This window comes from Egretta garzetta, unplaced genomic scaffold, assembly GCF_000687185.1.
Source record: "Egretta garzetta isolate BGI_Z169 unplaced genomic scaffold, ASM68718v1 scaffold416, whole genome shotgun sequence".
Taxonomy (NCBI): Eukaryota; Metazoa; Chordata; class Aves; order Pelecaniformes; family Ardeidae; genus Egretta; species Egretta garzetta.
In genome coordinates, this window is record NW_009260072.1 from 1,146,693 (window position 1) to 1,161,848 (window position 15,156).

The 15,156-nt window shown below is 39.8% G+C and overlaps 1 protein-coding gene across 1 annotated transcript in view; it reads right to left on the reverse strand.

Moving 5' to 3' along the window:
* Nucleotides 1-124: 124 nt before the first annotated feature.
* LYPD1 (LY6/PLAUR domain containing 1) overlaps nucleotides 125-15,156 on the reverse strand; it is an 18,453-nt gene continuing 3,421 nt past the window's right edge. The window contains exons 2-3 of the mRNA XM_035896709.1: nucleotides 14,407-14,544; nucleotides 125-360 (exon numbers count right to left, since the gene is read on the reverse strand). Coding sequence (XP_035752602.1) covers nucleotides 125-360; nucleotides 14,407-14,544 — 374 coding nt within the window. The remainder of the gene's footprint in view (nucleotides 361-14,406; nucleotides 14,545-15,156) is intronic.

Below are 15,156 nucleotides of genomic sequence, written 5' to 3' on the forward strand. Positions count from 1 at the left end.
ACAATCACCGAACTTCCCTTGCTGTTGACAGGGATTTGGAAACAAACAGAAAATAACTGCAGTGTCTTTGAAGAAAAGAGGAGACAGAACAAACTGTGTCAGGGCACAAAAACTTGCTTGAAGTTTAGCAATACGAAAACAAAAGAGCCCATTTAAGGAGCAGAAGGGTGGTTATCACGTGTGCCCGTGGCACCACGCCAGAATTCCCCCTCTTCTTCGGCCGGGGTCCGTTGCAGAGTGGAGTGTTGCAGCAGCTGATACAAACAGAGTTCACCTTCCCTGGAGAACAAAAGGACTGGTACCCAGCAGAGGCTATCAGACACGCTGCTGAAGAGGCGCAGGATTTGCGATACATGATTCCTGTGACACAAAGCAAAGGTTACTTAGTTTGATATGAACACTGTGTTGCTTTACAGCACGATTCATGCTTGAAAACTGTTGCAAAACCAGTTTGCATCTCCAAAGCAACGCTGGTGATTAAGCCGGACACCTCAGCTGTGACACAGCTAACAGCTCTGCACTGCAGGAGCAGCGCAGTCACTCTGGCTTGGCTTTCTCTTTCATTTGATTCTGGTTGGAACCAAAAATATTACAAACTTGATTTACATAATGCATATCAAATGATGCATTTTATAACCAGAATTCTTCATCTTTTGGAATAAGATGTTTGAACAGCTATAACTGAAATGCAGTTAGTTTGAAAGTGACTTTTGTTTCTGTTGCTGAACATGTCCAAGTTGTTTAAGCTAAGTAATTAGTGTTCTATGCTGTTAATTTGTCTTTTGAGCATTTTTTTTCCCTTTACTTGTTCATTTGCCACACAGAGACAAGTAACCAGGAGTAAGAGGAGAATGACTGCCAGCAAAACTTTCATCTCCCCCCTCCTCTTATTTTTTTTAAAGAAAAACTTGAAGTACTTTTCCAGGTAATCTCAGTTCTTGCCACCTTTGAAGCTTAATACCCTCAACAACAAAAATTTCCATTTGTACAGAAATGGCTTTTCTGAGTTGAAAGTCTTCCCTTTTTAAATGTAATTTAATCTAATTTTAATTAATAATCTAATTAAATTTATAATTTCTCAAATTGTTGTTACCTGAAAAAAAACCCCAAACACATTCTGATGCACATAGCTGTTATTTTAAAATGGTTTAGAAAGGCTTTAATTCCATAGTTGCACTTTCCCCTGTCACAGTGGAAAATGGTTGTGGCAGTTCTACCTCTCATTACTCTGAAATTTTCCTGCAATTGATACACCAGAAACTGTGTGCTGGAAAAACACAGGCATAACACACAAATAGATAACGGAGGTTGTCTCCTATTGCCTTGTGGTTACAAAAAGAGGCAAATATTTCTAAGGATAACAACATCGCCATTCCTTTCGAATACGGAATTCTCAACAGGTTTTTTTCCTTCTGAAAGGCATGGGAGCAGGATTCCCTTGGAGACCGGTGCTGCTGCATTCTGTAGCATGGTGCCAGGATGTTTTTTAAATACACAGTGATCGAGGCTTTTTTTGGAGAGAGTGAAGCAGGAATATGGCCGGTAGGTACTGAACTTACAGTACCTGCAGGTACTTGCTCAGTCCCCAGGGACTTTGGAAATAACCTCTACAGCACCTATAGAGTCCAGGAGATACCTCTGCAGCAGGGACTGCCACTGTGCTACTAAGCGCTGCGTACGGCAGCAAAACAGTTTGTGTGGGTTATGCTTAGAAAGAAGGATTACCCGTCTTCAGAGAATTTTAATTAAAGCAATTCTTTTATACTGTCACAACATTGCTGCCATCCCAACAATGCAGGTGTTTCCCCATTTTGTGTTCTCCCTCTGCAAATCTAAACTCTGAAACGTGTTTTAAGGCTATCTGTCTAGTTAAATTTATGAAGAGAAGCCCTCAAGTCAGTGTTAAATCTTCCTCTGTCTCCAGCGAGCTTCAATCAATCAACACAGCAGGTAGAGCCTTTTCTCAAGAAGGAAGAGGAGCTACAGGCTGTTCTAGCTGTAACAGCAAAGGCACACGGATCAAGAGGCACAATCTTTATTACCGTAGTTTGCAAAAAGAAGAGAGCTCTGTCTCTGTTGACAAACCACTGCTGTCAAGGAGCCTCGACTGTGCTGCCACTGATAGGCTTACAATACTGAAATCTCAGCTGATGTTTCCCACAAGACCTGGTGCTTTGTCCACGTTCCTCCTGCGGTCTTCCAAGAGCCGAGGCAGATGCAACCCTTCCCATGGCAACGATTAACTTTTTTCCTTCCCCTTCCCTCTTGAGAAAGGAATACTGTATTCAGTGGAACCAGGCACAGCAACTGTTCTCACATCTGTAATCCCCCATCTCCTCATCACTGATTCCTTCCCTGCAGCTACAGCCACCCATCAACCTCAGCTGTTCCTCAGTCTTCCATAGGAACAGCAGTGAATCCCAACTTTCCCCTCAAAGACCAAGCCTCTCAAAAGCTTTTGATGTCGGCAGATTTCCTATTCCTGTTGTTTTATAGATCACTCTCTTGATCCTTTGTCACAAGATTCCTGCAAAGTCCTGCTCAGAGTTTGAACTAGTAAGGGATTTATTAGGTTAGGTCTCTGAATCATCATATACTTTGCAATTTTCCCATAGACTAGGAGACTAGACTTGGTCAGTGCTGTGAACCATTAGATAATGCCCTCTGAGGCAGAGTTTTCACCAGGCAACTCTAGGAGACCTCTCCTGCAAAAAAATCAGAGTCCTGCAACTTAACTCCACGTGTTTACAACAGCTTTGTTCTCCAGGATAAATTCCACAGAATAACCCTGAGCTCCTTTTGAAGTCAAAACACAGCATTCCTGCACAGACCGAAATTTTACAACTCCAAGTTTCATGCACAGACGGACCATGTTTGTGCCTACATAGAGAGAATAATCTAACTAGTAATAAAACCCCATTATAACACTTCTCCTGTGGTTTTTCTGTAAATACGTCTTACAGTAGGAAATTCCACTCCCAAATGATGGTTTATTCCCATTCCCAGCTCTAGTAATCTGAATTGTAACAAGATTCTTTCCTTACATAATTAAAAAAGTCAGTACTTCTACCAGGTTTTCAATAGCTCCTTGGCTAAAGCCATGCTCTTTGCATCCAAGTTTTATTTAAGTGCTGATAGCTTCTTTTGAGCTCGCAAATCAGCTGCTACCATACTAACTGTGCTTTTTACAAACATCAGGTATGAACTAAACTCGATCAGCAGAGAAAGGCTGTGCTTTTTCTCTATTTCTGCAGTATCCTTATAGCAAGATACAGTGAAAGCAGGCGTAGAAGATTGATGGAAAAAAGAGAATGTTAACTCTACAGGAGTGACATTTTTAAAACACTTCAGCCGTGACTTCACTTTTTTTTTAACCACGAGTGTGAAAAAGCAATGACACTTTAAATAGTATGAATTAAAGGAAGGCAGGAAAAATACTCTTAAATCTTCTTCCTACCCTATTGTGATTCCCGTTTAACAGTGGCAGGAAATGAATCAGTACGACAGACTTCTGTGGTTTGATGGCAGGGACACTACTCTCCTTGCTCCAGCAAAACCAAACCAAACCCCATTACTGTGGTTCACCCACTGAGTTCGGACAGGTCGGCAGCACCCTTTCTGGATTATCTCTAGCGATTAATTGCTTTTATATCTCAAGGATGTCTTTCCTCAGACTCATCTCTTGCAGTGGTTTATTGTACTGTTGAGCCAGTTCTGAAACTATTTCTGAGATCTTCCTGAATCATTCGCTACCAGCAGGCTGAACTGCAGACAGTTTTTCAAAGCGGTTATCTGCCTCGTAAGACTCATAGCACAGACATAACTGCTAATTACCGGATATTCTTGCTTGAGCAATCAGCTTGATACATTCATTAACACATCACCTAGAAATATAATTGCAAACCTTTCTGGCAGCTTTTCTTCTACCTCAGATTGTTCCAAGTTGCTGGCTAGGCAAGGAGACTGTACATTTTACACTCTGCTGTTACTGGGATGGGGTCATTCCCAGCTACCTACCCTTAACAGCTTACACGAGTGCTCAATGAGTATACTTACTGATACACAATTAGTATATTTACTGCCCAGTTTCTTGACAGGCATAAGTACTACAGCAATGTTTTAGCATGAAGCACCTACCACTGACCAGTTGAGTTTCCGTCACCTCGGCTTCAAGGTTTGTGGGGTTGGCTGAGGCTGTAGTTCAAGTACTTCTAGGAAGAGCCTCCTTCCACATACACCTACTGTAACTATCTTAAAAAAAAAAAAAAAAAGCTTTGACTTAAATTGAGCGTTGAACATTTATTCCTAGACCGAGCAACTTGCCCATCGTTACACCCCTCTCTGCCCCACAGGGAATCATTCATTTAGATAGTGTCAAGGCCCAAACTGCTGTCTCTGGATGACTTCTACCTTATTCCATACAATGCAATGATGGTGTAAATCTCAGGGCTTTTCTATGGTTCCTGCTTGTAACATTGACTTTCTCACCTGGATCCATTCTATACACAGCCCTCCCAGCTGCCATGCTGACGCCCCTGCTTAGCTGCAGCCTAGTCCTGTGCATCTGCACCCAGGCACTCTGTTTTGGCCACGTGCAGATGCATTCAGTCTTGGTAGCAACAAACAATTCATGCTACAATTTATTCAAATCCAAAAGTGAGAGTTCTTCCACCTACCCTGTCTGCAGAGCCCAGTACATGTTCTCTTGAATAACAGCTTAACTTGTTACTAGGACAACCAAAAAAGGTGACATCACACCTACTTCTTACACTTGTATGCAGAAGGCACCAGAAGATTCAAGCTTTTCCTCTTACTGCTTGAAAAGGATCTTATTGGGCACCTCCGACTCTTCTGTTATAGAAGGTACACACAAAAAAGAGCAAGTATAAGCACAACTCTCCAGCTTAAGAGCCAACCATAACCCTAGCAGCGTGTAACTTGAGTTTGCTCCTGTACTCTCAAGACTGTCCTTCAGCAAGATACATAAAGAGTCTCTGAAGCCAAAATAGGCAACTAGGATAACTATCTCAGAAATCAGCGACCTAATTTCTAAAAAAGAGTCACCTCCCCACTCTATGACCCAACTCCTCTGAAGCGGCTCTCTGCAATGGCACAGCTCAGCATGAAAGTGCAGCCCTCTGCTTCACCCCAGAACAGCCTCATGGCCACAAAGCTCTTAGCTGCAAGTTTGACTCCCGTCAAGTAGACGGTGTTGTTTAGCCAACTCTAACTTTTCCAAGCCAAATGCTCCATCTCATGGGCTATGACTGACACTCCTCGTTCTTAAAGAAAGAAGCTTTTGCTACAGCGTTTTGTACATACCCAATTTTGTAGGCATGCAAAAAGTCAGATTTGTCTTCTGCAACTCATTCCACGAATACTGCTTTAGCAAAATCTTCTGCACATGCTCTGAGTAGGCCTGCTGCGTCAAATCTTTTGGAGCGTTAGCAAACAGTCTATGCCCAACTAGGGTCCAGGAACAAGGCATCCTTAAGCAGTCACAAAACTGTCTTTTCAAGACTGGACCAGGAGTTGAAGGCAAACACAGAGCCATAGCTTCAGCCACGTAGGAAAGTTTTATATCTTAAGGTAAGCAACTCAAAGGTAGCAGGTAGATCAAGGCAAGCTTTGAGGCGTGCAATTACGACTTTGGCAGAATTTCTCCACTCAACTCTTTTAGATTTGGTGCTTAATCTTGCCCATCTCTTCCAAGCAAAAAGCAGAAAATTGGCCAACAGTGGACAATTCATATTGTGGCACATGCAACCCATGAGAACCCCCCAACAGTTGTCCCAGCCCTAGAGTTAGCATGCTTTCATGGTTTGTATGTGATTTGTTTTGGGTGTTCCTTAATATTGTTGCTCATAAAAACAAGCCTAAGGACCATGTATATGAACTGACATCCCCCCTTTGTTTTCGTATCCTGAATAGTTCCAATTATCCTATTTCACTGCAACTTTCAATTTTCTGATCTTGGTGAATCTGCAAGTTTTCCTTCTTGCTTAGACTTGATGTCTGTCTGCCTATCCATGCTTGCTTTGTGATTTTGATTATCTATTTCATCCTCTATTTCTTGCCCTAAACTGTCACTCGCTTACCCTCCACTTGAGCGACATTCAGAACCCAGTAGGAGTTACAAAAGCTCTTTTTGTAATGTCTCCTGAAATCTAAAATGAGAGCGTATGCTAGCAAGAACAACATGTAAACATTTAATATCCCTTTCTAAGGCACATAAAATACACATGTGACTATTTCTGGATTCTACTGTATCAGTCATGTTCAAAGTTGGGTTCAGACTACACACAAATAGGTTTCTAAATTATGTTTTTTAGTTTTCATGTTAGGTTTTATGCCCATCTTTTTATGCCTTTGGTGGTTTTGCTATAATTGTCTATTCCTTAGCTAGTACCTGTTCACTTATATCGCACACTGACAGACTGCAAAAGGTCCTATTGCGACTTTCTCTGTTTTCTAGAGAAAGTGATTATAAATATTTTTATCAAATAAGGCCCTAAATATCTTAGGAGGTGACTGAATGTTCAAAAGCAATCATTCTTCTGACATTGTGCTTCCCCAAACAGTCATGGTTTTAGTCAGATGATGGTTTTATTGGTTTAAAGTACAAATTAAGCTTCCCCAACACAAATCCTTTCACCTACAATTGTAAATGCACTGTTAAAAACCAGTTTAAGCCAGCATAAAGTATAACCAAATCCAACTATGTCCTCTGTGTTTCATTTTACACTAACTCTTCCTATCCTCATCTTCTCAACTTTCTCCTTGGAGTTCATGAGTGGTTTAAAAAATTTGCACCTTGCCAAAAACTTTATCATGAAATTTATTAATTGCCTTATAAGCAGCTAATTAAATACAGTAAGCAAACAGTGGTTTCCAGAAAAATGGAGGCACTGAAATTAAGCGACTTGAGATCTGTTGCAGAGCTACGTCACACACTTCCTGATTTTTAACCCTGTGTTCTAGAACTGCAGCTATTTCATCCCTATCCCTCCCCTTCGATGCATTCAGTAGACAAGATAAAAGCATATTTATGCCATTAGGCTCTTATAGAGTATACAATTCTGTAAAAAACCCTAAATTAAAACCAAAATAAAACACCCCCCCACCAAACCCTACCTGATCGAATTAGCATATCTTCATCATAATTTTCTATGAAAACTTACTCAGTATCATCACAACTCCTCCATATATTTGACACTTTTCAGAAGTTGCACTTATTTGCAGAAACGAATCGGAGGCTTTTGACAATGAAAGAGTGGCCTCCTCACTCTCCTCCTGACCCTAACTGACATGGCACCTTGCAGAAATTAAGTCATCATTGAAGAAAACTGGCAACTGTTGACCGACAGAGGCCAGGAGTTTGGATTACCATGATACTGCTTTGTAAGTCATGCCTTCTAATCCTGGCACTGGAAATATGAATCAAAACCGCATCGTTAATAATGTAAACAATGGCACAAAGTAGTCTTTGTCATTGCTTGCAGTAGCACAAAGCAGAAGCAAGGCATTAAACTGCTTAAAAATGCATAGGCTGAGAAACTCAAGTACAGCTGCTAATGGTGGTATTATCAGATAATTTTTTAAAGCCGCAGGAGGTTACAAACCAGAAGTCAAAGCTCAACTTTCACCTGCATATCTAATTATTTTGTTTTCTACTGTCCTTATTCATTTCTTATCTCGCTAATGGGGACTTACAGTCAAGCAATAAAACATACAATCTTTCAAACAAAGCCGGCTCACAGCCTTCCGTCCTCTGTGCTTTCCTGATATAAAGGTAGGTAAACGACTTGGATATCAAGATCAAAATATACATTATCTTCCAGCAAGAGAGGTGAACTTAAACTTAATTTCCAGAATCGTGTATGAGCATTTTTCTTGACAATCCTTCTCCACTGAAATGAACTGGGAAGCCACAGTCCTTATGCCTTTACAAATGTTAAAATGCTACATACCCTTGTAATAAGTCCCATAAATAATTTTACACGTGAATAGTCTTATTGCATCCTACTAATTAATGTCCTTACCTATTTCAATGGAATGGCTCACATGTTTACACTTGTATGCCAGTACCTTTGAAATCCATTCAGCTTTTGTATCTTTAGCTCACAGTTTTGCAGCCTGTTCAGCTTCAGAGTAGGATTTGCCTGGTTTTGTATTACTTTTTCCACATTCAAAGACTCATTGGTAATTTGGCAAAATAGGTTATATTAAGTTTGGGGTTTTTTTTTAAATCCAGACTACAAAGGAAAAACAGAAGTGAAAACAGTTTGAATTAATTAAAACATGCTTGCCAATGTTTTGATAAGGTCACTGGGAGCTAAGACAAGCAACAGTGTCAGGCCACATGAAGACTTTGGAAACACAGACTCATCTCTGTGTGAAATGCAATAGAAAACTCTTAAAGGAGGTTTAAGAGACACCAGGCTGTGGGCATTGTTATCCTCACAAAATTAATTTGTATACCTTTCATACAAGTCTGAGAAATAAATAACATAAAAAGCTATTGCCCATGTTCTGTGAAAAATGAAATTCACTGGACGAGATACCACAACTTCCTTAAAATAATACAGCCCTTCATCACGTCTGCACTTGGATCATAAGTCATAAACTGCTTGAGCTGTTAACTCCACTGTTGCTTTTCTACATTTAAAGGCCGTCAGAACAGCAATCTAGTACATGCTGTCTGGAATTCCTCCTTAGCTGATGCGCTTAGTTCAGTTCATCCCAGATGTGTATGGAAGTTTTCTGAGCAGCCCAAAGATTGGAAGGAATTTACTAGTAAGAAAACAGCTTTGGCATCTGAAAAAGTGTTTCTGAACGGCAATATATCCACAGCTCCAAGTGTTCAGCATACAGTACAAATTAACAACATGTATTGTAAATCTTTCATTCAGCATCAAAAATTAACCACATGTTCCCAATATTGGTTACTATGTCTTCATTTCACTGGGCACCTGGTAGTATGAGATACGATGTTACAGGTAACAACTGTCATATACCAAGGTTTCGGTTTTGTTTTTTTTTTAAATTGTAAAGATTTATTATGCTTTACTTTAATTAAAAAAAAAAAAATCAAAAGTTCTTTTGAGTTATGTTGATATGCTTTGACCAAAAGAGACAGTGTAGAAGAAAATTAAAATAAAAAAAATCCACCGCCAGCTCAGTGGGTGTTTCTCACTGTTTCTAAGTGGATACTGGGGATGCAGCTGTTACCTGTAAAACTTCGATGCCTACAGTGATTCTGAAGACATTAAGCTTTGTTTGCCATTTTAATAATTTTTTCAATAAATGTACACCAGGGTATAATGTCCCCTTGATACAAGTATGCAATTAGTATTAGTACTAATGGATGCTATGCATGAAAACAGAAGAAAGTATGTGCTTCTGTAATCCTGAACAGCCACACACGGAACAACTTAATCACGGCAGCAGCCACACAGCAAAATAAAAAAAAAGTAGCAATCACAGGTAAAGAATTTGACGCAGGCCACCTCATCACACAATTTAGACACTGTTTTCCTCTGCCTGATAAAACAAGTGACTGGGAAACCAATACTGAGAAGAGTCAAATAAATAAATAAAAAAAACTACAGTTCAACGGTGAGATGATGCTCTTGTTCATGATGTTCCCATGCACTACTTTTAAGCAAACACTTACAGCAATTGCTGTAATTACACTGCAGGATTATATACCATGCAAATATATTAAAAGGGCCACTGATAAACCAAAGAAATAAGAGAAGTTTCTTATTGCAGATCATAGAAAAACTGAGGTTGTTTCCCAATTCACTTGCAAAGGACAATTCATAAACAATCTTAGTTTTATATAGACAAGACATGTTAAAGTATCAGTCTTGCTACTGTGGATCATTTTATTTCCTTGCAAAAGTAAGTTTGCAAAAGCATGTTCACAACTACATTAGAGCACAAAGTATATTGTTCAAAACATAGACATGGGCAGGCTTACAGCGAGTTTGGAGAAATTTAGACTGGCTGCCTTTCTGGGCTGATTGTCTCATCCTTCATGCTTTATTCCTTTCTGATCTACTCACATTGCAAGTTTCATTTTGCTTTAAGTAGGTTTTAGATCAGCCTTAACGCTCAGATAGCTCTTGCCTTCAGTAAAAGATAAACTTCATTACCAGTATGGTTGCTATGATATCTGTGTAAAAGCATATATACATTATATACTCATCTACAGATCACCAAGATGTTTCATCTGATCCCAGTATTCTGTGGGATTTCTTTGTGCCTACATACAAAGGAGCAGTGGCATTTCTAAGTTAAAAGTTCATAGATGGGAAGGAGAGAGGCAAGTTGGAGAGGGGAATCTGCCATGGGTATTTCCACAAAGTATCTGCAAGTGGAATTATTATAAGCAAGAACTTTGATCTTCATCAAATTTTTCATTTACAGTTTTCAAACACCTGCTCATCCAGCTGAAGAATGCACTAGAAATGTATCCCCTATATTAACTTCTGTGGGACAAAAATTACTTGGTGTCTTCAGTGCCACTTCCCATGCTCACCATTCATCCCTCTAAAGGAAGAAAGTATTGGTTTTTGTTGTTTTTTTTTTTTAAGATTGAATTAACAAATTAGTTTGTAAGATTTTGCATCGCAGGCAAAATACTGTCCTTCTCCATCTCCCACTGGAACAGAATGTTAACATAACTGCATAAAACTTGTTGTAGCAAAATTTTAAAATACAACTCTGCTTAAAGCAAGAAAAATATTTTGTCATTTACTTGACAAAGTCTCCAGTTCTGTGCACTGACAGATCCCTAAAGTGCAACTGCAGTATAAACTGCTGTAGCAAAGTGCATGTTTGCAGGGGAGGCAGAACTACACTAATTCCACATAATCACTTAATCAGGTACATGCTTACGTACTGCTCAGTTCTCAACTCATTTTAAGTTGTAAAATGGAGCAAATTTCTACCTGATACTACAAACAGCTGGGATAACATGCCTGCTGATCTAATTCAAAGTATTAGTGACTAATACCTGCATTCTTAGCTACTCACATCAGAGGCTGTCACAGTAACAGCCACTTTTTAAACTCTGGGTTAGGAACATGCCTGTGCTGCTGTTATTTCTGACCGGATGCTGAAAAGTACCTCCTAAGGTCGGTTCTCCAGAAATTGAGATAATGTTCTGAGAGAACACAGTGACATTTGAAGCACTCACCCTAATTTTATAGCAACTGAAGAGGAGCGGTTTGTTTAACCATGATCAGGCATAAGGAACTATTTACAACATAAATGAAAAAAACCCAACTGCACAGAGTTGTAGTTCTCCACTGCATTGTTTATGCAAAGTTTAATACAGAAATGAAGCTGAACCATAGAGCTGTCATCGCACAACTCAATGAACTCTAACAAATACCGTAAGAAAAAAGTCACTGGCTGCACGCCGGGGTCTATACTGTAGGCACACCACAGAATGTAAGTCAGTGACCCCCTTGATAGCAAAACAAACACATAGATTAATGTGTACTGCAAAGGAAGGGTGACTACATCAATAGGTTACTGATTCCAACCATTAACTTTATCTCAAAATACTTCATTTAACTTTTAAATAAGGTTTAGGAGAACTTGTAACATTTTGCTCACTGACACAGCTATATTTTATTAAGGACAAAAATGGGTTAGTCTATAAAAATTAAATTATACTCCTTTGACTGTATCTAGTCAAGAGGAAAAAACTCTAATTATGAGATTGTGCTGTCAAATAAATGCAAATTCGCATCTTTCATATTCTGGGTTAAAAATTCAAACTCAAGTCTATTATAAATTAAAATCAATATTTGAAACCTTTCAGCTTTCAGTGATAAGCAACAACCAAAAGAATCAAGTTCTGAATATACTGGTAGAAGTAGAATGAATTATTAAATAAAACTTGGGAGAATAAGGCATTTATATGACACACATTTAAATATCAATTAGGAAAAAAACCAATAAAGGATGATGAACCGAATCATCTTTTTTATAACCAATCCTCTCCAGAATTGACTGAGGATAACAAAGAAACTAAGCTTGCAATGTAAATTTCAATCAATTTGAAATAGTTAGGTTAAAAATTTAAATTTATTCACTAGTTGAAATTTACAATCTCTAAGCTTAAAGTGTGTAAGAACTGCATTTCCAGAAGTAAATGAAATAAAATAGAACAGTGATACCTGCTATGCACAGCGTGCTAGTTACCTCCTACAGGGAAAATCCAAGGATCTGCTCAGAGACAATACAAAATTGCACAGGAAAAAAGAAAAAACAAAACAAAACACAACCACCAGGAAGTTTCGTTTAAGAGCTCTTTATTTACTATATTGCAAACCAATTTTTTCATAGGAGTAAGGACGAGTTATGCATCAACGTATGCCTAAAATCTATTAGAACAGTTCCAATTTGCATTTTCAGTGTGCAACAGTCACACTGCCCAGGCTGCAATCTCGCCTGCTCGTCTGAGGAAAGATGCACGACCGACTACCCCACCCTACACATGCAGCACGCAAGGGGCTGTCGCTTGACATACCCGCGGTGTGTGCACGCACACGTGCACGCCCACTTATCCAGAAGAGTTGCACTTTCACCTGTGAGGGGTTTACTCGACTGAAAACACTTTTCCAACAGTCACCTGAACAGAAGATTACAGATATGTTTTGGGAAGATTGATACAGTCTGAGGTTGTACTGAAATGAAAACATGAAGGAACCAGGGAAGATATTTAAAAAAACCCAACAAACGAGCAACACCGAACAACTGTTAAGAACTGAATGACAACTGACTTTTTTTGTGTCTATATACTGTGTTGATAGCCTGTCAAATTGCCACAGTGTCCACTCAAACCTATTAAAAGTACTATAGAAGCTGTGGTGTGCAGACAGCAAAGCCTTCAAACATCCATTCAGAGGTACTCGGACTTCAGAAGTACCTTGCAAACCGTAATTATCTCCCATCCCCACCGCCCTTTCCAAGTAAACTTGGAATAAAATACTCCAATAATATATAGCTTGCAAAAGACTAATCTTCCTTTAAACATACAACTTTTTTCTCTGCTCTGGAGAGCTTCTAAATATTTTACAGAAATACTGTCACTGCGGATGGTGTTACCCAGGATGAAACAAAAGTGCCAGCAGTTCAGCTACAGTAACAACGATTCTCATCATTTTTCTCTGATTCCTAATGTAGTGACCTGAAACCACTGGCACAAGCAGAACTAGCCAACTGGTAGGTTTCCTAACGCAAAGAACCGATGTTACTGCTCAAGACGGATGGCTGCACACACTTGCTAGGTAGAGAGGGATTCTGCTGTTACTGAAGGACTTCCCGAGAAAGGACAGCTTGATTTATATTAACAGCATAACAACAGTCCTTTACATCAGTAAATTCCATGCTCTAAAGCATCGCCCTCAGTTGTAAGACGCACAATCTCAGAGAACGGCTTCCCCTTAAATCAGGGCTCTTAAGCCCCAACCCTTGCCCTTTTTAATGGCTTAACAGCTGTCTGCAGTAAGAGCAGGATGCTACACAAACTCCCAACTCCCTCAAACACATTTCCTTGCCACCCAACGCAGCCCTAAAGCCCCTAATAAAGCTGTAGTCTTCTACTTACATAGATGGCTACAAAGCAACAAGGTGGTCTAAAAACTGAGACAGTTCTCTCTAAATCTCAAATGCCTCCCATGATGCTGAATAAAAAAAGCAGTTTATAGCACAGCTCAAAAGACAATACAGGCGAGAAGCAGAATCACAGCTAACTTCCTCTTGAACGCATTTATTTCCAAATATTCCAACTTAACATTAACTACAGTAAGGAAAAAGCCCCTTTAGGCTTAGAAAATGAGTATGGCAAATACATATGCCCTCCTCTCCTCCCCAAACTCCCCAAACCGTTCTTTTTATCCCTCTCTCCCTTTTTGCTTGATGTTGTCTTTTATGGATGAAAGCAAAGATGACTACACTTTCCTCCCCTTAAGATGAACCTTCAGAGTAAATGAATTGCTTGAGTAAATAAAAGAAAGGAGGGAATTACTAATTTAATGCTCTTCCATCTCTTGGGGAAAAAGCCCATGTAATTAACTGTAATGAGATTAAACTAACTTGTTGTTATTAATTTCCCAGAGCTGGGAAACTAAATCTGAGACCCATAAGACTGTGTATTAACAGCTTTATCAACATTTGGCTTGCATCCTGCAGTTTTTACACCAGTTTTAAAGGAAGATGATTAACTTTATTAGTTGCAAAGTCACTCAGAAGTAGAAGAAATTGAATCTGGTCCCTTTAGGTAGGGATGCCCGATTAATCTGTAGCTGAAGACTGTGAATGGGTGGAGCTAAAAGCAACAAAGGCTATCCAACACAAACAGAAAGATAATTATTAAATTCTTACCAAAACTTTTTTCCATTACTTCTTTCTGACACATATCTTGAACATTCACTGTACAATTCACGATGAACTCTGGAGCAGAGCAGTCATTATTTAGTTGGAACTCCTCACACTGGTAGCACTGTATTTGCAAACCCAAACCTGGAACATAGAGAACTTCGCTCAGAATAATAATAGTAATAATATTAAGAAAAAAACCAAAACCAAACCTAACCCAAACAATCAACACGTGCCAGAAATCTTCCTTATCTTTCCCTCATCACGTTTTGCTGTTCCCAACTACTCAACAGCTCAGCAAAAGTACGACTTTGACAAAAATAACGTAAACGTGCCGCCCACTTGGCTGAGGCTGTAACTACTCAACAGCTCAGCAAAACTACGACTTTGACAAAAATAACGTAACGTAAACGTGCCGCCCACTTGGCTGAGGCTGCACCTTGTGTGCTCAGCACCTGGCTGAAGAAGCGGGCTCCTTTCCGCGGGGACCCCGGGGCGGACAGGCGGCTGTACGGCCGCTCCGGGCACCGCAGCCGCTGCCCCTCGCCCGCCCGGCCCCCGGGCTGCCCTCAGCGCGGCGGGCTAAAAGCTATCCGCGCTCCGGAGCGAGCAACCCGGCTAATAGATAACGCTTCGGCTCTTATCTGTGCCGACGCGTTTACTTAGCTACTAATTAATTACAAATTATTTAATTACTATTTTGCCATGCACAATTACAGCTGCGGAGCATCCTTCACCTCCCTCTTTTATCATGCA